Source organism: Hippopotamus amphibius, chromosome 13 (assembly GCF_030028045.1).
Source record: "Hippopotamus amphibius kiboko isolate mHipAmp2 chromosome 13, mHipAmp2.hap2, whole genome shotgun sequence".
Classification (NCBI taxonomy): Eukaryota; Metazoa; Chordata; class Mammalia; order Artiodactyla; family Hippopotamidae; genus Hippopotamus; species Hippopotamus amphibius.
Window position 1 is genome coordinate 92,247,397 of NC_080198.1, and position 23,996 is coordinate 92,271,392.

Consider the following 23,996-nt stretch of genomic DNA (forward strand, 5'->3'; position numbering starts at 1 on the left):
CTGCAGGGCAGCTGAGAGGATGGACATGTTTAGAAGCTCTGTCAGCAACCAGACCCTGGGCAGGTATTTTCAAGTGGATGAGGAAGTCATTTGAGGCTTGTAAGAAGGCTGAAAGTTATTCATCTCACACTGCAGAAAAGCAAACCCAGAGAAGGTTCTGGGAGGTTGAGGAGCTGGCCCATGACCTGACCAGGAAGTGGCAGCCAGGACGCAGGCTCTGTCCTGAGGGCTCCCTGAGCCCACTGACCAGGATGGCAGAAGAACTGAACCCGGCACTCAGCCCTGCAGGGCGAGCCCTCATTGATGTCTGCTCTCATACCACTATGGTCTTTAGGTTAATAAAAAGACTGGAGGAAACACAATATTATACAGAAAGGCAACTTTCATTTATTCAAATTAAATTATAGTATGAGTTTCCTATACAAATAAAATCTTTGTAAATAAAGATACAAAATGCTACAAATTTCCATGATGTAAAAATGCAAAAATAATATTTGTATTATTATATATATATTTTCCCTTTACCATGACCGAAATGTACAGGAGTTACACACAGTTTACACCACGTCTGGGAGATGGTCTCTCAAGCCTTCTGGGCACGAGCCTTGTTCAGTCCCCCACCCATTTCCACAATGTGCCAGGAGGCCTTTCTTCCCACATGCTGAGCTCAAGGCACTTCCCACGACCATCCCGTCAGGAGGGACACGGTTCGGTTCCTTTCGGGCCAGAGCCGGCCCTGATGCTGAGATGCTGACGGAGGACCTCACTGATCCAGCTCACTTTCATTCTGCAGCGTCTTCATTGCCAGCCCCCAGAGGGTCATGCTGGAGAAGAACTGTCCCTCCGAGTTCCTGTAGGCAGGGGCGGATGCGCGACTGCCCAGGGGGTCGGCACAGTGATGGTCCAGGGTGGCCAGGGACGAGCGGACCGCGGCCACACCGTCAGCCTGCAGCGGCTCTGCGCCCGCCGAGGCCTCCATGTCCGGGTAGCTGTAGGCCTGGTGCTGTGCCTGTGGCAGGTGGGGCTTGGTGAGCTTGGTGGGATCCAAGCTGAGCTTCTCCTGCTCACTCACTCCGTGAGGCTGAACCATAGACCGGAACTTACAGTGGCTGTCAAATTCTGCCACCGAGTCTTCTTCCACTGGGTGGATGGGGATTTTAACAGACACGGGCATCAAAGTCACGGACACGTCCTGGGAAAAAGAATCCGAGCTCTGAGATTTCTCCAGGTCGGAGGTCTCGATGGCCTGCGTGAGCTCCTCCAGAGCATCCTGGCCCTCGTCGTCGGCCCTGCAGTGCATCTTCTTGTGCCGCCGCAGCACGGCAGAGCGGGTGAAGCACTTGTTACAGATGTCACACGTGTACGGCTTCTCCCCTGTGTGCGTGCGGACGTGCCTGCGGAGGTCCCCAGATCCTCCAAAACATTTTCCTGGAAGAAGAAAAAGGGATCTTTTCAGAGGAGATCATTCTGGAAGGAGTCCCCTCCACCCCTGCTAAACCTCAAAGGACTCTGCTTTCCCATGAACTCAGTCGAGCCCTGCTGTCACCTGCTCACTCTGGTTCCAGACTCCTCCACTCTTCTCTGGCTGTAGCCCCTCCAACCTGCAGCCTTGGCTGGGGTGTCTCATGCGAGGGCTCTGGTGACGTCTCCTCGCACAGGAGTGCCCGCTGGGTGGGCTGGGCGCCTGCCCCAAACACCCACACTGGGAAACCACATCAGTTTTGTTCAGATTTTTGTAAATCTAACACAGCCAATCTATAGTTTAGAAGCATCTTTTCTAAAGGTACTTATGTATTCAGCTTTTAACATAATTTTACACATCCTTCTCCAGGTCCTGTTTCCTTTCTCTGGGTATAAGTTAGAGGTAGGGGATCTAGTCCCGTCATGAGAGGAGGTTAGAAGATCAGAAGAGAAAAACCAATAAATAACCTTACAGAAGTCATAACACATTTACGAAAGACTGAAACAAACCACACAATTTACACGGACACACATATCAGAACTTTTCACTTATTCCTATGTCACTATATTTGAATTCTCAGCTATCCAGCCCTGGTCAAGCAACAGTGGGCTATTTGGGCTGCTTCCAATTGTTTGCTACTATACCTGAGGCTCAACTAACATCTTTCTTTCCATTGTTTCCTTAAGATACATTCTCAGTAGTGGAATTCGTTGGCAAAAGGCGTTAGCTATTTTCAGGGTCCTTAACACGTATGAATTTCAGCCACAGTAGAGTTCCGACCCAGAGAGGGGATATGGGGGGTGTCTCTCTTCTTCCCTCAAGTCGAGACAGGGGAGCCAGGCTCAACGCATGTCCGTCAGGAGTTCACAGTGGAGCAGCGCCTGCCCCCAGGTGTGGGCCTGCAGAGCCCCGGAGCACACAGTGTATGTCCACAGATGGGAAGTGAACCAGCCTGGAGCCCAAGAGAACTGCCTAGAAGGGCGACAGGACTCCAGTAGAGAAAGTCTCCTTGGAGTAAATTACTACAAAACTAAGGGCTAAAGGAAAAAGTCTGGCTGAAAGAAAATGCACCTTGCCATCTTGGAAAAGTATAGCTGAGTATTGGGGAAGGAGAACAGAATGGAAGGGAAGGCTGTCTTTAGAAGAAACATGAAATTCTGGAGAGACAGGGACGGGGTGCGGAGGTGGGGAGGGAGGGCGGGAAGAGGCAGAGAGAGGACCAAGCTTTAAACTCGGCAAAGCTCAGAATGTGAAGCCACCTTAAAATGGAAACTGTCTTTTGAATCCAAGAAAATGAAAACATACATCCACATATAAACTTGTACGTGAATGTTCATAGCAGATTTGCTAGTTGTAATGAAATCAGTTACAAAAGACCACGTATTACATGATTCCATTTATATGAACTGTCTGGACCAGGCAAATCTATAGGGACTGAGAGCAGATTAAGGGTTGCCAAGGGTGGGGGGAGGGGTTGGGGAATGACTGCTAATGGGTGAGGGGTTTCTTTTTTCGGGTGATGAAAATGTTCTAAGATTAGGTTGTGGTGAGGGTAGCACAACACGGAACATACCCAAATCGCCGAATTGTTCACTTTAAATGGGTAGATTTTATAGTACGGGATTTATCTCAATAAAGGTGTTATAATGATTTGAACCCGTCATGTAAGACCATTCTTGCTCCCTTCTCTCTCCCCCTCTCCCTGAAAGCTGACCTTGTTAGGGTCCGACCCTGTGGTTCGTGAGTCACTGAGGGGTAGAAACAAAGTGGGGGGAAGAGACGGTCCTGCTGCACAGCCTCCTCTCCAGGGCCTCAGCCGGCAGCAGGTCCTGGCTGGGAAGGGAGAGAACGGTGAACCTGAAACCCAGTTCACAGCTGTGATAATAATGATTGAGAACTGACATTTTAAACGAGTGATCTGAGACTGCAACTGTGATTTAAAGTGATGCAATTTTATCCTTTAATAGTAATGAAGCGGCCGACATTGGAGTCCAGGAGATCTGTACACAGGTTCAGTGGGAGACACACGCAAGGCTGCCTCCCTTCGGTCACATCCCACACGCCCTGCCCTAATTTAATACCAACCACAACCAGAACAAGCCACTCCGGGGATGTCCCAATTCCGGGCTCCCCACAGCCTGACTCAGCGTTTTCCCTATTTGTTCCAAACAGGTCATTATCAAAACGGTGCACTCATTCACCCGAGGTTCAGTCTACGCTGTCAGGGGCGCATGTGCGCACGCGCCCACACACACACACACGCCCGCACACACGCCCTCCCGCAGCTCTTCACAGGCCCCAACCCTGTGTGATCACGGGTGCCAGGCGATGTCCCTCACAGTCCCAGCTTCCTCATCTGTGCAGTGATGTGCCTGGAAACGCCTTCCCTTTCCTTCCTGATGACTGTACTGAGGCGTCAAGTGCCGCAGAAATGACATTTGCTTCGTGATACACGATGTGATCTCAGGAAGCCCCCCCTCCTGAGCCCACGGTGTGCCCTCGACGCCCCAGCAGGCCGCCGTGCTCTAGCCCCTGCTGCTGCACCCCACGCTCTCCCCCACTCTCCCAACTGCCAGTGCCCCATGGGCCCCGACCAGGAGCACAGGGCACCTGGGACTCAGCATCAGTCACCTCTGCCTCTGGAGAACCCAGGACAGTTCCTGATACCTTGAAGACACGCACTAAATGTCTGCGACGCGAATGCCGATGAATCAGAGAAGACCAAGGTGGTAAAGAAACAGCATCACTTCCATTTTACCCATGAAAAAAGGGATGACTTATCCAAGACCCCTAATGGCCCAGGACGGAGTGGGCACAGACACTGGTGCCCTCCCCACGGGGATGACCAGGTGACCACGGGTCTGCAGTGGACGGAAACTTACCGCAGGCAGAGCAGCTGTAAGGCCGCTCACCCGTGTGCCGAATTCTGTGCTTTACCAATTTCCTCTGCATGTTAAAAGACTTTCCACACTCATCACAGGTGAAGACTTTATCAGCCGTGTGTGTCTTTTTGTGCTCTTTCAAATTACTGAAGTTACTGAACCCTAGAGAGACCACAACAGGGGTTAAGTTGAAAGACTGAAAACAATTTACTCAGAAATCTTCAAGGAAGAAAAGGGAAATGCTCAGCTATACCTCGACCACAGATGTCACACAAGTGTGGTTTTTCTCCTGAGTGAATAATGATGTGACGCTGGACATCACCAGAGGCTGCGAACCTGTAATGCAATTTGGAAATTCAATTAAGAGCCTTTCTATGTCACTGCAACCCTTTCTAATTGCAAGTCGCCGAGGGAGGAGATGAGCTGTTCCCTCGATTACTTTGTTCAGACTGTGACCAGGGGTGGCCTGATTTCATTTGAGATGCTCATTTAAAAAAAAAAGTTTACTTTTTTTTCCTTTTTAAAGGAAAGCAGAAAATGATCCAAGTGTTTTGTTTCTAAAACACTTTTTTCCTACCTACCTTCACTAACCTTTCTTCCTCAGAGGTGATCACTAAGTTGGCCCCAGGAGTAATTCCAACCCAACCCCCATAGGAAGCTCTCTGCTCTTTCCTTCCCACCACACTTAGCAGTAAGGTAAGAAGTTGTATTTGGGGGAAGCTGTTGCATAGAGACATGACTTTAAACACACAGAGCTCAGAAGGCTCACGTTTAAAACACCCTGCAAAACAGGGGCCCCACACAAAGCAGCAGGGGACTTATGCTACGAGGCACCTCAAACAGGCAGTACATGTGACCCGGGCGCTAAACCTGGTCTTCAGTGTCCCGGCAGCTACAGCAGAAAGGGAGACATGTCAGGCTAGGTAGCCTTTACTTCTCTGTTTTCTACCATCTGCAGAGACAACTGTTTTCCTGGAACTGAGTCAACAGTGCTGCCCCATCCTAGCAGGGGACTGTGACTATAATTGTCCTATCCCGTCCCACCCTGGCCCCCGACTCCTGAGTAGGAACTTCTTAGAGGCTGAGAATTTTTATGTTCCCATCACAGCATTTAGTATACAGTGGGTGCCTAATAAACGCTGAACGAGTGAATGGTTAAACGAATGAAGAAAACACTATGTGACTGGTACAGTCCTGGTTGCTCCCTGCTGTCCCAGAATGACCAATAGATGACAGAGTATGCGGACTCCCCACAAATGCCCCCAGTGGAGGCAGGCGGGTCCACGCTGCAGGCTGGTGTGCCCACAGGAGGGACCATCCCCTCATACTGCTCTCCGCCTCCAGAGGGAGGCTGTTCAAGTCTCACTTCCCAAGTCCAAGGACTCCCCAGCCCTCAGGCTTGCCCAGCCCTGCTGTGGCTGAACTCCCGGCCCTTCACGGGTCTGCGTGCGCAGCTGGGGTGCCTCCTACCCCCGCCCTCCTGATTCTAGGCATTCAGGCTGTGAGTCTCATTTCCCCCACCAGACAGTTACCTCCGTGGGGGCCAGTCATCTATTTTAATAGACATTTTTGGAATGAATGGAAATTTTAGCACTAGATAATTCTGTTTCATGTAAAATCCCATTTCCTAAGACTTGTGTCCTAGATTCTCTCTCTTCTAATTAACGCTTCCATTTCTTCTTGCTGTTCTCATGTGTGTCACATGAAAAGCCAGAGGGTGTGGCTTTACTGTGTTCCTGAGTGACAGTGACCCCCACGCGGCTCAGAGATGCTGACATGACTCCTCACGTGAGGAATGAACAAGCCCAGCACTGACCTCTTCCCGCAGATTTCGCAGATGTATGGTTTCTCCCCGGAATGCCGACGTAAGTGAGTCTGCAAATTACCTGCCTGTAAAAAAGGAAAAGAAAAAACACACCAACAGTGAAAAACAAATTTCAAGGGCACATAAATTCCAAAGGAAAACTGACAGATTTAGCCAAGTTCCAGCCCAAATTCCAAATGAAGACTCCGGATGCACAACTTAGAAGCGGCCGCATGCCAGGAGATGGAGGCCCAGCCCGGTTCTGAGTCGGGAGCAGCCCCGCCCAGCAGTGAGCAGAACCAGGGAGCCCTCAGCTCTACTCCACGCCAGCCCCTGGCCCATCCCACCTCATGTGTGCAAGGCGACGTGTCCCTCTAAAATGGGCCTGACACACTGTGAAGGCTGCTTTAGGGGTTGCTAAGTTTGTGTTTTAAACAGCTCTTGATGTGTTTTTTCATATATATTTTTTTAACCTGGACCAACTCCATGCAAACATCACTTGAAAAAAAGGTAGCACTTGTACTTGGTTATTTCAATATTCACTGTTTCTTCCTAAAAAACACACTTTTGTTCATAAGGAAGGTAAGACTTTCCAAAAAGTATTTTTTCTTGGCAGTACAGTTGTTCTGCCTGGCAGGTTGGTCATTTTTACCTTTGTGCAAAAAAGCAAATCAGGAGATTCACAGTAGTCCTTCAGCTTCAGGCCTTTTATGTTTCTAATCGCTGAAACTAACAGGGCTTCACGAAGAATAACTGACTTAAATGGAGATCACAAAATAGATTTCCATGTACTAATCAATAGGAGATCAATATTAAATTGCCTAAAGTACAGTGAAATTAAACCTACAAATTCCTCAGATATTACAAAAGCTACTGGCAAATGTTTCAAATTAGGATTTGGAAACACAATCTTCCATTGCTGTAATTTAAGTTAATAGTCTCAATCTGTCATTTCCCAACTTAATTTTTTATAGAGATGTTTTGTTACAAAAAACACTAAATAGGATGTAAGGGTAATAACGTGCAGGCCTTATGCATAAAATTAGCAAAAACAAAAAGAGAGAGAGAATGAACAGTAATACCCAACTCACAAACTTGGCTACGTAAACTTGCAAACTATATTTTAAACAAAATGCAATGATAGTTCATGGTTATAGGTTTGAAGCTGGTTCTGAACCTGGGGATAGGTATAAAGAATGTTGTCTGTAGAGTTTATGATATATAACATGGAAGGTTCTTTATGCCTATCAGACTCTGGGAAATACTCGTTAGTATTACATTTCAGAATATGATAAATATGGCTTAGGAAAAAACTGGTTTATTTTAGATAACCAAAGAGAAAGAACTTGGCAAAACATCTGGAAAAACCCAGCTTTTAACTAAATGACTATTAATAACAATAATAAAACATCAAATGTCAACAGTAAGAGATATTTGGTCGACTCAGGCCTTTACAAGTACAGTATAACCAAATTACCCTTAGAAACTGGTATTATTATCTCTATTTTCTAAGTGTAAAACTGAGATTCACACAGGTAAATTAGTTGCTCTAGTTGCATTGTAGGCCAGAAATTAATACTGCTTTGTCTGAGTTTAAACTCGTCTTACATGAGGGCATGCAAGCTTCTGTGAATAAACTAGCTTGTGCTGAATTCTCAGTATGACAAGCAGTCACTCTGCCATCCAGGTAACAGTTCACTGAAGTTGAAAAGATGCACCACTGACTGTTTTAAATCAGTCACATCCAAATTTCAGAAAAGTCTGTCATTTAACTAACAATTTGAATAGCACCATCTGCTCAACAGTTAAATTAGATTCCTCTTCTTTCAAGTTATTTGGTAAACTATGTATTATGACTGAAATGCATTCTGATTCGATCCTTAGCAATGCTGCATTTTTCCTTTTTAAATAAAGCATAACAATTACTTGTTTTCAAAGTAAATATAAATGATCTTCCACTTAATGTTACAGTAAACAACAGTAAAACAAACTTTAAGATGTTTCCTTAGCTATTTAATACTGGAAATGGCTAATGAAATAATTATGATTCCCCCAGATAAAGGAGCACATATGAGTCTGATAAATGGTATAAAAGTAGATTAAATAATGACAAGATTCAGGCAAAAAATCCAATAACGCATTCAGATAATTTATATCAAATTACATAGCAAACTGGGGCCCAGATTATTTGCCCTTTAGTCAAGAGTCTTTATTGTTGGTAAATTTTCCTATGCTTTATTTCTAATTATATCCTAAATACACAGACTACATCTTAGAAATTATCTACAGCTGGATCCATGGAAACGCCAGCGAGTGGTGACACTAGTAGCCCTCATTTACTAAGAGTCTGTTATGAAGGGAGCACTCTGACAAGGAGCAGCAAATAGTGTTTCAGTGAGCCGCCACAGAGTCCTCGTGACCTACGCTCCACGCGTTACAGGAAGTAAACAGAGGAGCTGGGAGGGAAGCAGCCTCCGCTCCTACGGCTGGCGTGGAATATTCTGATTCAGCTTTGTCTGCGGACTCAAAAGCTTGTGCTGCCGTTGGGGTGAGAAATAAGAGCAGAAAACGAAGTTTCTACCCTTTCTAAGTGGATACCGTTATAAATTAGGATGGAGTTGTCAGAATTTTGAAGTGAAAAACTCTTGCAAAAAAGAAGTTAACACCTGACTTGTTAAGAAATTTAAAAAATAAACGTCTAATAGGCACCCGAACCTCAGTATTTAAACATGATCAAACCAAGCACAGGTTCTCTGTCAGGGTACTCTTTTAGTGGCTCCTGACTGTTTATATAACAAATAGAGAACTGTAAAACTTTGAGAAAGAGAACTCAGATCTTAAAAGTAATCTAGTTTAGAAGTTTTAAGACTTGAAAACAAAACCAAACCAAACCTGGAGATTAACATAGAGACATCACCTAAAGAACAATGATCATTATATTGATAAAAGGACATTTAACACTGAAAGTGTGGGAAATATCACCTCAGAGTTAAAAATTTAATAACAAGAAAAGTTCATCAAAATATTCTCATGTTTTGCATTTTTACCATCGATGGGATGAAACTTTGCCAACCCCTGGCATCAGGCCACATCAGCGCCCTGGAAGATGTCTATGCAGCCTCCTACGGGATGCTGTATCCTGTCAATGATGCCATGGACACAACACAGAAGGTGCTAGGAGCACACCGAGCCTCTCAGAAGCCGTCCTTCTGCAGCAGCTGCTCAGTGTTTCTATTCTGCCTCCTTGGAGAGACAAAGCAACTTCATTCCTCTCCCAAAAGACAGCTAAATATACTGCGTTTCCCTCTTCCTGCTTCTCATGTGACAGGCACTCCAGATCTGTCGCTATCTTAGTCTTCTCCCCTGGATGCACCAGAGGGCCCAGGTTCTCCTCTACCCGGGAGACACGTGGCTCCAAATGGAGCCTCATTCATACTCTAAAGTACTGCGTGACTCTTACTTGCTGGGATCCGGGCACGTACAGTTTGTCGTCACAATCTAGGCTTATTGTAGCTTTTTAAAGCTGAGGTATCAAACTGCTTGCTGACTCATTATTAAGGTTGCGGCTTTTTTTTAAAAAAAGACTAACCCTATTACATACTATATTGAGTAAACAGCATAAAAGATTAATTCTTATTGGTAGGTCTGTTGTCTAATTTTTAAATCTTCCTGAAAGGAAAATATTTCCAGTCCATTGTAACCACTAAGTATCCCTGTGTAAACACCACCACCGCTCTCTCCACCTAGAATGCCAGAGACTCTAGGCTGATCAGTCACTCCCTGTCTTCCGCGCAACAGCCCCCTCCAGCCCAAGCAACCACTTAGCACATTCCATGTCCTCACCCACCCAAACACCACAGCTTTCAGGGAGAAATGACTACTCTGCTCCTCATACTGTTCCCTATGCAAGTGCCACGGCACCTGGCAATGTCTCGTTGAGCTTTATCAGTTTCTACAACTGTTTCTTCCTCCAAGCACAAAGCTCCTTGAAGCCTTACTTGTCTTTGTGCCCCAGCACACGGCACAGCTTATTCGCAAAAATTTCATACTGAGATAAAGCAGCAACATACATCTGAAAACTATAACTATACATAACTCTACACTCATAAAAATCTGATAAAAATACAGACACCAACATAGAAAAGGAGTGTCTGTGGCGTCTATCAGACAGAGCTGCCCTTGGTGGGACTCGAGAAGGAACGTGTAGGTCTGAAGCAGTGGACAGGGTTGCCATCCAAACCACTGTATTAAAAAATACCAACACTCAGGCCCCAGCCCCAACCAAGAGAGTGAGAATTTCTGCGGGTGAGCCCTGGCATCTATGCCAGGAGAGAAGGCTGAAGGCAGACTCGATGCTTGAATGTCTGGTTTCACTTTAATTGGTTAGCAGTGAAGAGTCACGGAAGGGTTCCAAGAAGAAAAGGACAGAACCTAAGTTGTTATCACAATGTAAAAATATAAAGGACCTTCACGCACATTTTTGCATTTAATTCTAATAGTCCCATGAGGCGGCATGACCCCTATTTTAAGAATTAGAAAAACAAGGCCCGGAGAAGTGGTGATGGCTAGTTATGAATGGTCACTAATCCAGGTTTCACGCTCTCCTACCACACCAAAGCTAGAAAGGTTAAAATGGTGGGGGTGCAGGCTGGGGGGGGCGCGCCTCAGGAAGACTGGTCTGCAAGAGCAGAGAGCACAGAGGTGAGAGGAGGGAGGCGATGGCAACAGGGGAGGGACTACTGATGTGGCCCGAGGACTCACTGTGAGCCAGGCGGGGTGCGCGTCATCTTATGAACCCATTGACTCCTCATACGCCATGGGAGTCAGCGGTCTCACAGCCTTGCTCTACAGACAAGAAAGCTGAGTGCCAAATGCTTAGGTAGCTTGTCCAAGGTCAGAGCAGTAAACCAGAGGCTGGATTCAAATCCAGACTGTCTGGCTCTAGAGGCCAAGCTCCGACCCCCAGGCGAGGCTGGCAGGAAGAAGCCCAGACCTCAACCAGAAAGGCAGGCAGCGCAACGACCCCTGCACTCAGTCCCACAGAAGCTTCCTGAGCGCTCAGAGGGTGCGCAGCCCCCGCCCGGACTCGTCACACGAAGGAACGCAGTAGGATGAGGCGACCCACTGCCCGCAGCCCGCGGGAAGGGTGAGAAGGGATGAGACGGCAGGTCTGGGTGTGGGGGAGGCTGACGCAGGGTGAACTGGAAGAGCTGGCTCCGTGAGGACGTCAAAAGCTGGTGCCGCTCCTGCTGTTGCCATGCTCTGTGGGGGCCGACCTGCCTCACTCTCTCTAGACTAGAGGGCTCTGTCGAGGCCCAGCCCCGAGGTCCTTCCCAAGTGAGACAGCCTTTGCACATGCTGTTACTGCAGGATTAGCATGCGTGTGTAAAAACGGTTGTGGGGTGACTGTCTGCTCGGCAGGACGGTGCCCTGTGCTCCTGTGAGAAGCTTCTGGAATGCTAGTGCCGGGCATGTGGCAGGGGAAGAGTTATCGTCCATTTCAGAAGGAAAAACAGGTTCCTACAGCCATTCTAGTACATTCAAAATTTCTTCTAAAACAATCCATCTGTAGGTTTCTCTATCTAGCGCCCACATCAGTAGAGCCCATAGGAGGACACAGCACATACTGGCTGAGTGAGAGATTACGTGTGCAGTGGTAGTAAAAGCAGGGAATGAAATGTGTTTGGTCTTTTCTCCAACATCCTAACATCTAGTGTCTCATTAAGAATAAGGACACTTGTCTTGGATCCAGCCCAACATAACCTGTAGCCCCCAAGTGGTGCCCAATATGGTTTATATCACTCACGGGAGAGAAGGAATATACTAGAATTGGACCCATCCTTAATGGGGGAATAAGGTACTGTGAGAGTTCACACACTTATAAAAAATGGTATTCCCCGCCCTGAATTAGAAATTTCAATGAATTAGAAATTTCCCCTCAATGAATTAGAAATTTCTTTTCTTGAAAATTATTTTCTCTTGATTTAGTCTGAAGTCTTTTAAGTTACAGATTTCATCAGAGGCTTCTCTCACAAGTCCAAAAGTATGTCTTATCTGTAATAAGAATAAACACTGGGTTTCAGGTTTCCAATTATTAACAGTAAATAAAAGTATTCCCACCTGAGAGAAATGTTTCCCACAAATGTTACATTCAAAAGGTTTCTCACCTAAAACAAAACAAAACAAAATGACAACTTGTAAAATCATTAGTAATATCTGCATGGTAGTTTTCTGTTTAAAATGTTTAAACTGTCTCCCGGGTCCCACCTTTCAAACCAGAGCATTACATACTTCATCCTCAGAGTATGAAAATGGGGAGCCTCTGTTCTCCTCCTCCTCATCTCTCTCGCCCTTAGACGACAGGCAGAGATGAAAAAAGTGAAACCTCTCTTTACTTTTCTTTAAAAAATTAAACTGTTCTCCAAATTTAAACCTGTGTTGAAATCAAACATATTTATCTGCATTCAAACCATACTCAGGCTTTAGACATAGACTTCTCCTTCCGCTGAAAATCAAACGTGAATTTTCTTGCTGAACAGCCCGAACCCGGTCATCCATCCTTCCGCCTGATTCCTGCACTGACCATGAATTCCTAACAGGACCAGGGTGACTCATTCACACCACACGAGGTATGAACCTGGGACAGCCCACAGCAGAGCAGGATTTCCTGAAAGTGTGACAGGAAAAAAGCCCCTCCCCACTGCCTTGCAGCCTTGGTTGAAACGTGCTGACAGGGGAAAAGAAGATTCCATCATGAGACCTGCTCCCCTGCTGACTGCCTGGCCCCCTCCGATTTCAGTAACTCTGAATAATTACACTTTGGTACAGGATAGATGGAGAATGGACTCTACTACAAACAAACCAAATCCGTTCTGAAGACAGTCTCTAGAAAATGATCTGTCTAAAAACTTACTTCAGGTACTGCCTTTAACCTATAGAACCCTGTTAAACAGACCGTGAAGACCAAGAACCTTCTATTTTTCCCATTCCCCTCAAATCAGGTGCTTTCATTAAGATCCTTTTAAAAAAAATAGCAAGAATGTTTCCCTTCCTACTGTACTGCTGGGGCGCTAGCTTTCTGGGCTTCTGCTAAGGTACTTTTATTTTGATCTTTTCCTAAAACTGTTTTAATGGCTTCCTCAAGGATGGCAGGGAGCTTCTGATCCCAAGTACAGTTGACCCTTGAACAACAGGGTTTTAACTGCACGAGTCCACTCATACGTGGATATTTTTCAGTAGTAAATATTACAGTACTACGTGATGGAAGCTGGCTGAATCCGCAGGTGTGGAGGAACCAGTACAGGAAGGACCAACTGTAAGTTATACTAGGATTTTTGACTGCCCAGAGGGTCAGCACCCCTCAGCCCTGCGTTGTTCAAGGGTCAACGATAATCATATTGATGCCGTATTTTGGACTCCATTTATGTCTGAAGTTATGGGGATAACAGATAGTGTTATGCTAAAGCCCACACTATGAGATATAAGAGTCTGAAAAAACACGTCACTAGTTCCTAAGACCCTCAAGTGACCAGGGTTAATAACCCTACTCCCATCGTCCTCAAACATTTTGCTCTCAGGACCCCTTCACACTCTTACAACTGAGGGCGCTGAAGAGCTTTTGTTCACGTGGGCCATATCTGGCAGTACAGTCCATGTTAGGAATCAAAACGGAGTGATTTCTGAAACACACAGCTAGACATTTTTCATTGGCCACCAGAGTGAAGGCCTCGTCACACATCCTGCAGCCTTTAGCCGACTCCACTGTATACTTGTGGGAGAAGGAGAAGGAAAAGGCAAGGAGCATCCTACATTATGATACAAATAGCTTTGGCCTCACTGACTCCCTGAAAGGGTTCCCCAGATCATACTCTGAGAACTGCTGCCATTCTCAGTATATTTACAGCCCAAGAAGCATCTGTGCCATATAACTGTATGACTATTATCCAAAGATGTTCTCGCACAATAAACGATTTTTGTTTCCTTTAAAGCTAAATATGTAAGTTTCTCAAATAAAAATTATTAGGCTCCAGAAAATTACCCAATGACCTAAATTAAGTTTTTCCAGGACAAAACTGAGTCAATGATACTTTCTTCACATGGAGTAATCTTGAACCACTAGTAATAATAATGATAGATCTTTATATTCTAATACACCAAAATTTATAAAGGGCTTTCACAAATATAATTCAGTCTCAACAATGCAATAAGGTAGTAAACACCTAAGCAAATGGGGACTCCAAAGTGATAAGGGAACATCACATCAACAGTCACGATTACACAAGCACCTTGAAAAGCAGTTAATTTAGAAGCGTCTTGTAACATATTCCTTCTCATGCCTCTAAGATAATTGCCATTAATGTGTAATGTGTACTAGAGTCATCGTGCTTAAGTGCAGGAAGGAAAGTAATATATATGTATTATATTACATATACTATTTTATATTACATGTAGTATATATATGTATATATACTGTATAACACTTTTTTTAAAGCTTTTGGGGAAAAAAGGGGAGGTGGTAAGAATTAAGGTAATAAAACTGAAAATTCGATGTTCAGATGGAAGAATTTTCATTCAAAAATATCAAATGGTTAAAGCTGACCCTTATTAAAAAGTTTACCTCCTGCTTCCCAAATCACAATTTTTAAAATCTAATATTCAAATTGCTTTCCAAAGCTTTCAGAATTACTCAAACTAAACTACTTTGGTCTGAATTAACCTATGTTATGCTTTTAAAAAAATAAACAATCTATTTCTAAAGTGAGAACTAAATTCTGCTTATCTGTTTTAGACTTAATTTGAAAATCTGAGTGCATCAAAATAATCTGCCACATTTTAGAGATGGAAGGTGTCCCATATAAAATGGTAATTAAAATGAAAAGTGTACCATCTTTTTAAACTGGCTCTATGAAAGCATTTACAGAACTGAAAATTATTCTTTAAGAGGCATCACCAAAAATATAAAATAAAAAACAGCTAACGCTCTTTGATTCTGGGGGGTAAATATCAAGGACATCATCAAGCAACAGCAAAACTTCTTACAAAAACAGGAGCAGGCAGTGGTGTCTGATTGTCTGCATTATTTCCTTTCCTTTGCCTGTGGGGACCGAATCAGTGTACCTGTATGAGACCGTTTGTGAAGCTCCAAATTGCTGGGGTGTTTAAAAGGTTTTCCACACAATTCACACGTGTACTGTCTCTGAGACTGAAGCGTCTGGGATTGGTCTTCTAGGGCTGCAGGGTCTTCGGGGCTCTCCATCTCATTCATGCAGTTAAAATTCTCAGAACTGAGTTCTTCACTTCCTTTTCCTTCAGCACTTTGGCTGTTAACTTTCTCTACACTATGTTCACTGGCAGATTCTATCCTCTTGGTTAAACTGTCATCTGATTTGGGTTCACATGTCTGCTCTGCAGATTTCTGTGACTTTAGGAAATTCAGCTTCTTAAGGTGAACAGCCTTCTTTAGCCTCATCTGTCTGGTAGGTTGTTGGCTTGCGTTGTCTGGCTCAGGGTCTGGAGCAGGTTCACTCAAAGGCTGGGCCAGGAAGTTGGAAGGCAAGTGCTCGGAGGACTCCAGGACACACTCAGCGTGACCAACAGCACAGGGCTGGTGTTCCTCGCCATGAAGGTCTGAGGATGTGCTGAAAGTGAAAGGCTGCTCAATTATTCTTTCGTGACTGGGACAGGTGGCTTGTTTATAGTACTGCTTGCTGTACAAGTTTCTGAGCTTGTAGTAATAGTTTGGCTGTTTGAAAGGCAGTTCTGTGCAGCTGCCATCTAAGGTATCAGGGGCTTGTTTTGAGGTTTCAGCTGTGGAAGGATGAAGACTAACTGAGGGTGGGGCACGAGAGTGTGACTCATCCACCACGCTACCCTGCTGGACACCTGCTGCGCACTCCTGCAGCAAATGCGGGCTGTAGTTCTCACTGATGACACAATTAGCGTCAGGAGTCAAAGCGCTTTGCAGGGAGAAGGTACCGTGACAAGGCAGGCCAGGTGGCTGGTCTACAGTGGCTGACTTCAAGAATGTGTGACACAGATTCAGAACATTCTGAACTTGCAAACACTGTGCCGTGTCCAGCATGACTTGTATGTTGTCCTGGTTAAGATCCAGATGCGACGTGTACATGAAGTCCAGGATCTGCCCGATGCCGCTTACATTTTTAATGTCCAAGTGGAAAATGTCATTCTTCTGGCCTGAAGAATTCTGAAAGAGGCTCCTGAGAAAAGAAAGGATATCTGCTTACAGTGTTAAGTCATACATTCTGACAGCTTTTTTTAAATAAATAATATTCATGTTCATATTCAAAATTACTATCCCTCTATAAATGCCAAGATTTTAAAACGAAGTATGCTTTAGTCCTTTAAAAGGTTTTGGCAAGCCATCCAATAAAGCAATTCTCATGCATTCAATTAGTGTGTTGAATATCCAAACTTCCAAGGAAATCTCAAAGTAAAATTTTGACATATACTCATTGTTCTTTTTTCCAAAATGTAATTATCCACATGTACTACTAATTGCATACAGATAGATTACAGAAAACTAAAGAACACATTTTTCAATATTTTGTGTTTAGTCTGACAAAGTACATATCTCAGACCATAAAACACATGCAAAAGTATTTCCATATCTAAGTGTCTTAAAAACACCTGAAAATAAAAATAGCTATAAGCCAACCCTAGATATACTCGTTTAAAATTTCAATTTGCTATTAATTGTGGCAAAATATACATAATATCAAACACTTCACTATGGTTCATATGATAAATTCAGTGGCATTAAGTACATTCACACTGTTGTACAACCATCACCACTAACCATTTCCAGGACCTTTTCATCGTCCCAAAGAGAAACTCTATACCCATGAAACAATACCTCCCGTTATCCCCATCCCCTCAGTCCCTGGCAACCACCATTCTTTCTGTCTCTATGAATCTGACTACTCTAGGTACTTGATAGATACTCATTTTTTAAGCGGTAATTTATCTGGCTGTCAGATGTTTCTCAGCAACCCAATGGTCCATAAACCAGCAGCGAGGGTGCTCTATAAGATAACGGGGAGAAAAGGCACCATAAAGCCCAGGCACTTTGTTCTGGGCACAAGTCAAGTTCACAGGTGAATGAATTCGTCACGTGTAAAACTACCAAGCTGAGTCAGGTAAACTGTCTTGCAAGTTTGTTAAAGACGTTTTATCAAATGTAGTCACCTGCATCCCCTAAGCAGCCTTCAGTTTTGCTCTTACTTAAGGAAAGTACATATGAGAAGTTGAGTGGGGAAACCGCAAAATAGCCAACGTTTCACAACATCTAAACCTAACTGTCCTGTGAAGACAGAAGAAGCAAAACCCAAGTACGGGACTGTTCTGCACAGGGGAAAAAGTGCTGCCTACCCCAGTGATGGCTAATCCACTATGACACGCCTGGTGGCATCTACAACAGCTGGGGTTTAACGCAATGATTCGGGACTACCAGGGATGAGTAAATGCTGTTCCGTGTGTTACTTACGAGAGCAGTAAAACAGTATGAATTTCAGGGGAGAAAAGGTACTGAAAAAGAAGCTTTAGTGTTTAAAGAGAGAGAAATCTAGTTAATCAGAAAATGTATGTAGAATACTTAATCTAATGTTAAAAATAAATGAAATACTATTGCTTGATATTATTTACAAGTAAATCTTTCATTGAGGCAAAAATGATTACAGACATAAGTAAACTGAGTTCAAACCTGTTTGCTTAGAATAGTCAAGTGAGAAGCAAAAACTAAAGTGTTTTAATTAAAAAAAAAATAGCATATAGGATGCTCTCTGATTTCTCATCACAGAAATGTTCTTACCAGAAATTCTATTCCTCAATCTTTTTATCCTGCAAGGGTAAGAAATGTATACAGAACATGGACATTAATTAGAACTATTAAAATCAAAGTGCCAAAATACTTTCAATTGCCCCAAATATAGTGTAATTAAAAGGCTCTGTTCCTCTCAGCTTACTCTAAATATTCAATACAAAAGCAAAAAACCCACGTGTTACAAAAGATAAGGAGAGTGAAATCCAAGGAGAAAATAAAATTTAGTCAAAATATTTCCAGCCTAGAAGAGCTTTCCCTCTGTACAACTGGAAGAACAAAGTCTAAAATACATACCTAAAGTACTGGCTGAAAGCTGCTAGAACATTCTTATGTGCTTTAAAGCAGACTCCTTTCACCACCAACATGCAGTCACAGAGTAGGCCTTGAATACGCTGCTCATGCAGCTGCTGGAGGAGATGGCAGCTGTGAGTAGCAACTGGGTCCATGCTCCACCATCCAGGAGACCTAGGACAAAGGACATGGATAAGTGGTGATTCTTGACGCCATGGCTAGAAACCAAATGGCAGCCAAATCCACTGATTGATCTGTGCTTCGCCGTCATGATTCCTTGTCACAACAGTTAAAAAAAACAAGCAAAAAACATAGCTTCTGAAGCACCTAGACCAATGATGCTCAACAGAACCATCAGCAAGGATAGACGTGTCCCTCATCTGCACTGCTCAATACAGCAGCCATGAGCCACACGTGGCCGCTAAACACTGGAAATGCCACGAGTACGATCGAGGAACTGAACATTTAATGGAATTTATACTTAAATAGTCACTGTATTTGACAGTGCAAATCTAGAATATGACCGTGCTAATACTACACACACATCTCTCATTTCTACTTAGATTACTTCGATGAAAAAAATATGCAAATATAAACACTTATGAGATTGGGAAAAAGCCAACTGGATAAGATGAAATCAATATTTATTGAGCAGCTGTGTATGGGGCATTGAATTAGAAGTGGAGGAAAATTATGAGTCTATTTGGGGAGATAAGACACAAGCCAAAGTAAAGGAACTAACACCACTAGACGGCGATAAAAGAGGCACCACAAAGCAGCACCTCCATCCACTTGTCCCTCCAGCCTCTCTGATGAGGCGCTACTTTAGCAGAGTCCTGAAGAAGTACGGGAATGAGCCGGGGGGACCTGGGACAGAAACTTGCAAGTGTGAAGTCTGAGCAGGAGCTGAGTGTGCAGCTGAAGCCAAGGGAGAGGTAGGCCCTGACACCTGGGGGAGGGGAGAGGCGGGGGGTGGGGGTGGGGGGTGGAACATGTAGACCCTTGCAGGGCCTTTTAAGAACCTTGACTTTGACTCCAAATGAGATGGAAGCCATTATGTGGATACAGAAAATTTCATCACTTAACATCTATTTATTGACCGACTACTTTGTGGCAGGCTCTAGGACTACAACAGTGAGTAAAACACGTGAGGTTCCCACCCTCCTAAAGCTTAAGTTCTAGGGAAGGAAACACAGACAACAGCACATGACAATGGAGAAAACAGTCTGAGCTAGATGCTTCACGAGTTAAGACAGGGGCTCTGACGTTGAGGCACTCAGTCTAGTAAGAGATGATTTTCTGAAGAGAAAAGGTGGGAAGAAATGGAGTCAGACTGGGATGAGACTATGGAGGTTAAAATAGCAGTTAGGTAGTAAAAACTAAAAAGCCATTATCTGCTTTCATTCTCAATACATAAGCATTACTAAAAAAAGTCACTACACCATGAAGCCAAAATCAAAGCTTTGTAACATGGTCTCTACTTCTATAATAATAATAATTATTATTATTCGCCTTACTTCCTATTACTCTCAGGTGTGCCAGCCAAAAAAAACTACCTGCAGCTCCTCAAACAAGCTGCGTTCCTGGCCAGTGCTGGAGCCCTGGCCCACTCCTCACTAGCTATATGACTGGGCAAATGACTTCTCCGTGTCCTACTTTCCCGATCCTGTCTCACAGTTATGGAGATAATTGTGAGAACCCATGTGGACATTTAGAATAGCCCCTGGCGTGTATTAAGTATTCAACGCATGTCATCTAGAAGGAACACCTGGAGAGCCGGCTAAAATGCAGAGTCCTGGGGCCTAGGCATCTGCATAGTAAGTATCCAGGTGATTCTGAAGCAGGTGGATTGCAGACCTCTGCCTTGCTCTCTCCTCAAAAGTCTCCCACCCACTCTCTGAACAGGGCTCAGCTGAGCTGTCACCCGCTCCTGAAGCCTTTCTGGCCGCGTTCCTTCTTTCCCACCGTTCCCTCCATAAGTCTGACTTTGGGGTCACATCTCTGCAATCTTACCGCATAAATACTTCTGTAAGATAACTTGTCACTACGTCCCAGCACCTGTGTCTCCAAGTACGCCATGAGTTCTGAGGGTACCATTTATTCACCTTGGCCTGGCACACAGCAGATACTCAACTACTAAAGTGCATGCCAGCTGACCTCTGCTTCTGGTTAGTGACGGTGAGTAGCATTTTCTATTTGTTTCTTTTCAACTCCCTTTACTTTCCCCACAGTAGCGCTTCTGACTCCTTTCCATTCTCTCCATTCCACGATGTCTCTCTCTCTTCCATAAAAATGCCTGTGACCCTGACTTCACTAAGAAGGTTCATTCCATGAATAACTTACTATCACCTGAGTGCCTTTAAATTCTTTTTGCCATTCCAAATTCCCCCCTCACCCCCTACACCTCACAGGATGAAGCGCACTGTCTCCTTCCTAGGCTAACCTCCCTTCTCCTCCCCCCTCTAGGATTCTGCTTCATCACCCCTTCCAGGGCTCCACTCTGTCCTCCACGGGCTCATCAGTCCCTATAAATACACCAAGACCGCCCCATGTTGAAAAGAGCAAAACAAAACAGGACAAACCTTTCTCCCAGGTATATCTAAGTCATCACAGGCCCCCCTTTCACACTTTTGAAAGAGCAATCTACACATCCTACTTTACTTTCTCACGACTCCTTTTTCACCTTACAACCTGCTGCCCTTCTCACTGTGCTGAAACAGACTCCCCACAGTGGCCTGCCCTCAGTCCCCTCCTCTCCAGCTTTTCCGCAACAGGTGGTGGTGCAGCCTGCTCACCTCCACGTGGACGTCCTCCTGCCCAGAAGGCTCCCGGTTCTCTATGTCCCTGATCTGTCCTATCTCCAGGCCGCATTTCTTCCTCTGTGAGCCCCTCAAATGCTAATGTCCCTTAAGATTCTGCACCTGGGCCCTCTCCTCTTTCCCTTCACCATCACATCTGTTCTTGGCTTTCATCTGTTCTAAGCAGACAATTCCTAAATTTGAGACTCTAGCTTCAGCCACCAGTTCCACACGTCCAACTTTCTGCTGAACATCTCCAACCGTATGACCCTTCAACTCAGAATCTCCAAATCTCACCTCCCATTACCTCATCCCCCTGGTACCTAAATCCTGGAGCCCATGTTCTTATGCCCAGGAGAAAAAGAACATTAAAAACACAACATAGAACCTTCCTCCAAGGACTTAAATGTTAAAATACAGCAAATATTCTGAATCTACATTAGACATTCTCTAGCCATAGAGAAGTGACATGCAAAGTGATGAACCATTCCACTGTTTACTTTGACTATAAAAACTGTAACTATTCTATGTTACTTAGTATAGTTCTCGATTTGCTTCATGATGCCAATCCTGTGCCTCCCCAATAAGATTATAAAAATCTCCAGAAAAAGAATTTCCATCTTGTATTTCTTATGTGTCTTACGGATAACTGCTATGAATAATGATGTATCATGTACAGTAATAGTAATAATAACATGTAACAGAAATAACAACAAATATTTATCAAATGTTTCCTCTCTGCCAGGCAGTATCTGAAGCTCTTTACATATGTGAACTCATTTAATCCTCGGAGTAACTGTAAGATATACACTACATACTATTAGCCTCATTCTACAGATGAGGATAAGGAGGCACCTGGCGGATTAAAGATGTCCACAACTTCTCTGACCCTCTTCCCAAGGGGAGGTGGGATCTAGGTCTCCTCTCCTTGAATCTGAGCAGGCTTTGCCTTAATCAACAGAACAGGTAAAAGAAAGAGTGTAACGCTGTGCTCATTTCTGAGCCCAGGCCCTATAAGCTGACAGCTTCCACCCTCCATGTTCTGAACACTGGCTCTGGAAGGCCTGAGTCAGCAGTAGGACCGTAAGATGCCCAACTGGAGAGAGCACATGGGGCAGGAGAAGGGCTCAGCTGAGCCCAGTCTTTCAGCCATTCCTTTTCAGGTACCAGATATGAAAGCAAAGCTACATGAATGCTCCAGACCAGACCCACCTCCAGCTGATTACCACTCCCAGTCCACACCACGTGGAGCTGAAGAACTACCCAGCAGAGCCCTGCCTGAATTCCTGACCCACAAAACTGTGAGATAAAATAAAACAGTTTTTAAGTCACGTTTTGGGGTAGTCTGTCACACAGCCTTCCTTGGAATAAATCACTAGCCTCTTCAGTCTACTACCTACGCCTGACTGTTCAGCTGAACCCCACAGATAAGTATCAAAGTAAAGCACAGCACACATGAGGGTGAACATGTGCAACACAGGCGTTGTGTTGTCATACAAGGAGCACCGGGCTCTCTGTGTCTTTGCAGCTAACTCACTTTGTCACAAGAAACAAAAATCTTCTGTCTTGTTGATCAGCCTCATCTCTGGTACCTAGAAGAGTGCCTTGGGCTTCCTAGGTGGCGCAGTGGTTAAGAATCTGCCTGCCAATGCAGGGGACACAGGTTTGATCCCTGCTCCAGGAAGATCCCACATGCCATGGAGCAACTAAGCCCGTGTGCCAAAAAAAAAAGAAAATAAAAACCCTTTTCAAAAAAAAAAAAAAGAGTGCCTTGTACACAGTAGGTACTCAATACACGGTTTTGGGATGGATGGAGATTCTGGGCCTCAGTTTTTTTTCATCTGTCAAGGTGGAGCCATCCCCCACTGGGTTACATAATCTCTAAAGCATCCTCCTGTTCTAAATGCTACAAATCTATACCAAGATGGTATAGATTACTATCTCACTAACACCTTGATCTTGGACTTTCAGTTCCCGGAACTGTGAGAAAATCAATGTCTGTCGTTCATGGCCCCCACGAGGCTGTGGTATTTGGTTATGGCAGCCTTCACATACACTCTCTGTTCCATTCCCGACCCTGCTCACCTCCAGAATAAAACCCACCTTGTCACCCTCACTTAGGCCTAATGCTTTTCACAATTCTCTGTTCAAACCCTGTCCAACCTCCATTCACTCATCGAAGCAACACACACACAGTCTCCACCGCTGTGCGGAAGACTGAGAAGAGCAGCCAAGCGATTAAGGGGCAAGCACTCTGCTGAGGGCTTTACATCACCAACTCATGAAATCCTACGAGAACCCCACCAAGCGGGTGCCGTCACGACACCCGTTTTCCAGACGCGGCCCCGAGGCACGGAGAGGTGGCACGCCAATGGGGCTGGGGGGGCGCTGGGAGCTCTGCGGTCTGAAGCACTGCTCTCAGCCACAGAGTGATGGAGGGAGCCGGGCCGGGGAGGGTCCCCCTTCTTCCCGAGGGCGGTGCCCGCGCGGCCGGGGTTTCCAGGCCGAGGGGGCTGCACGAGGAGGAAGGCCCCGCTCGAGGACCTGGACCGGTCTCCGCATCTCTGAGCCAGAGCACCGCGCGGCCGCGGCTTAACACGCCTCACCCGGCAGCTCCACTGACCCTCGCGGGGCCCGGGGATGCGCGGGCGGCGGCTGTTCCATGCCTGGCCCGGCCCGCGGGCGCCCAGCCGGGGTCCCGGGGTGCTCCCACCGCACCGGACCCGCGGGCCCTCGCGAGGCCGGCCTCCCGGCCGGGCGCCCACCTTACCCTCGGAGGCCGCTCCCCGCCCCGCCGCCGCCTCCTCTCCACTTGCCGCCTCCGCAGCCCTCAGCGCCGCTCGCCGGGATCCGCCGGCAGCGGAACCATCCCGACAACGCCCCCTCTGCCGGCAGGATCCATCCTCCGGCTTCCGGTTCC

At 45.4% G+C, this 23,996-nt stretch overlaps 1 protein-coding gene across 3 annotated transcripts; it reads right to left on the minus strand.

Annotated features, from left to right (window-relative positions):
• Positions 1–375: 375 nt before the first annotated feature.
• ZBTB49 (zinc finger and BTB domain containing 49) lies at positions 376–23,948 on the minus strand. 3 transcript variants are annotated; one of them, XM_057706546.1, is made up of 8 exons: positions 23,847–23,948; positions 18,282–18,452; positions 15,266–16,365; positions 12,269–12,315; positions 6,161–6,234; positions 4,598–4,680; positions 4,345–4,506; positions 376–1,428 (listed from the first exon to the last, which is right to left on the minus strand). In XM_057706546.1, the coding sequence occupies exons 2-8, from the start codon at positions 18,431–18,433 to the stop codon at positions 764–766; spliced, it is 2,283 nt and encodes a 760-aa protein (XP_057562529.1). In that variant the 5' UTR covers positions 18,434–18,452; positions 23,847–23,948; the 3' UTR covers positions 376–763. The 3 variants fall into 3 exon arrangements, with proteins under 3 accessions (XP_057562529.1, XP_057562528.1, XP_057562530.1); XM_057706545.1 differs by lacking the exon at positions 23,847–23,948 and adding an exon at positions 23,683–23,833; XM_057706547.1 differs by lacking the exon at positions 23,847–23,948 and adding an exon at positions 22,614–23,668.
• Positions 23,949–23,996: the final 48 nt, after the last annotated feature.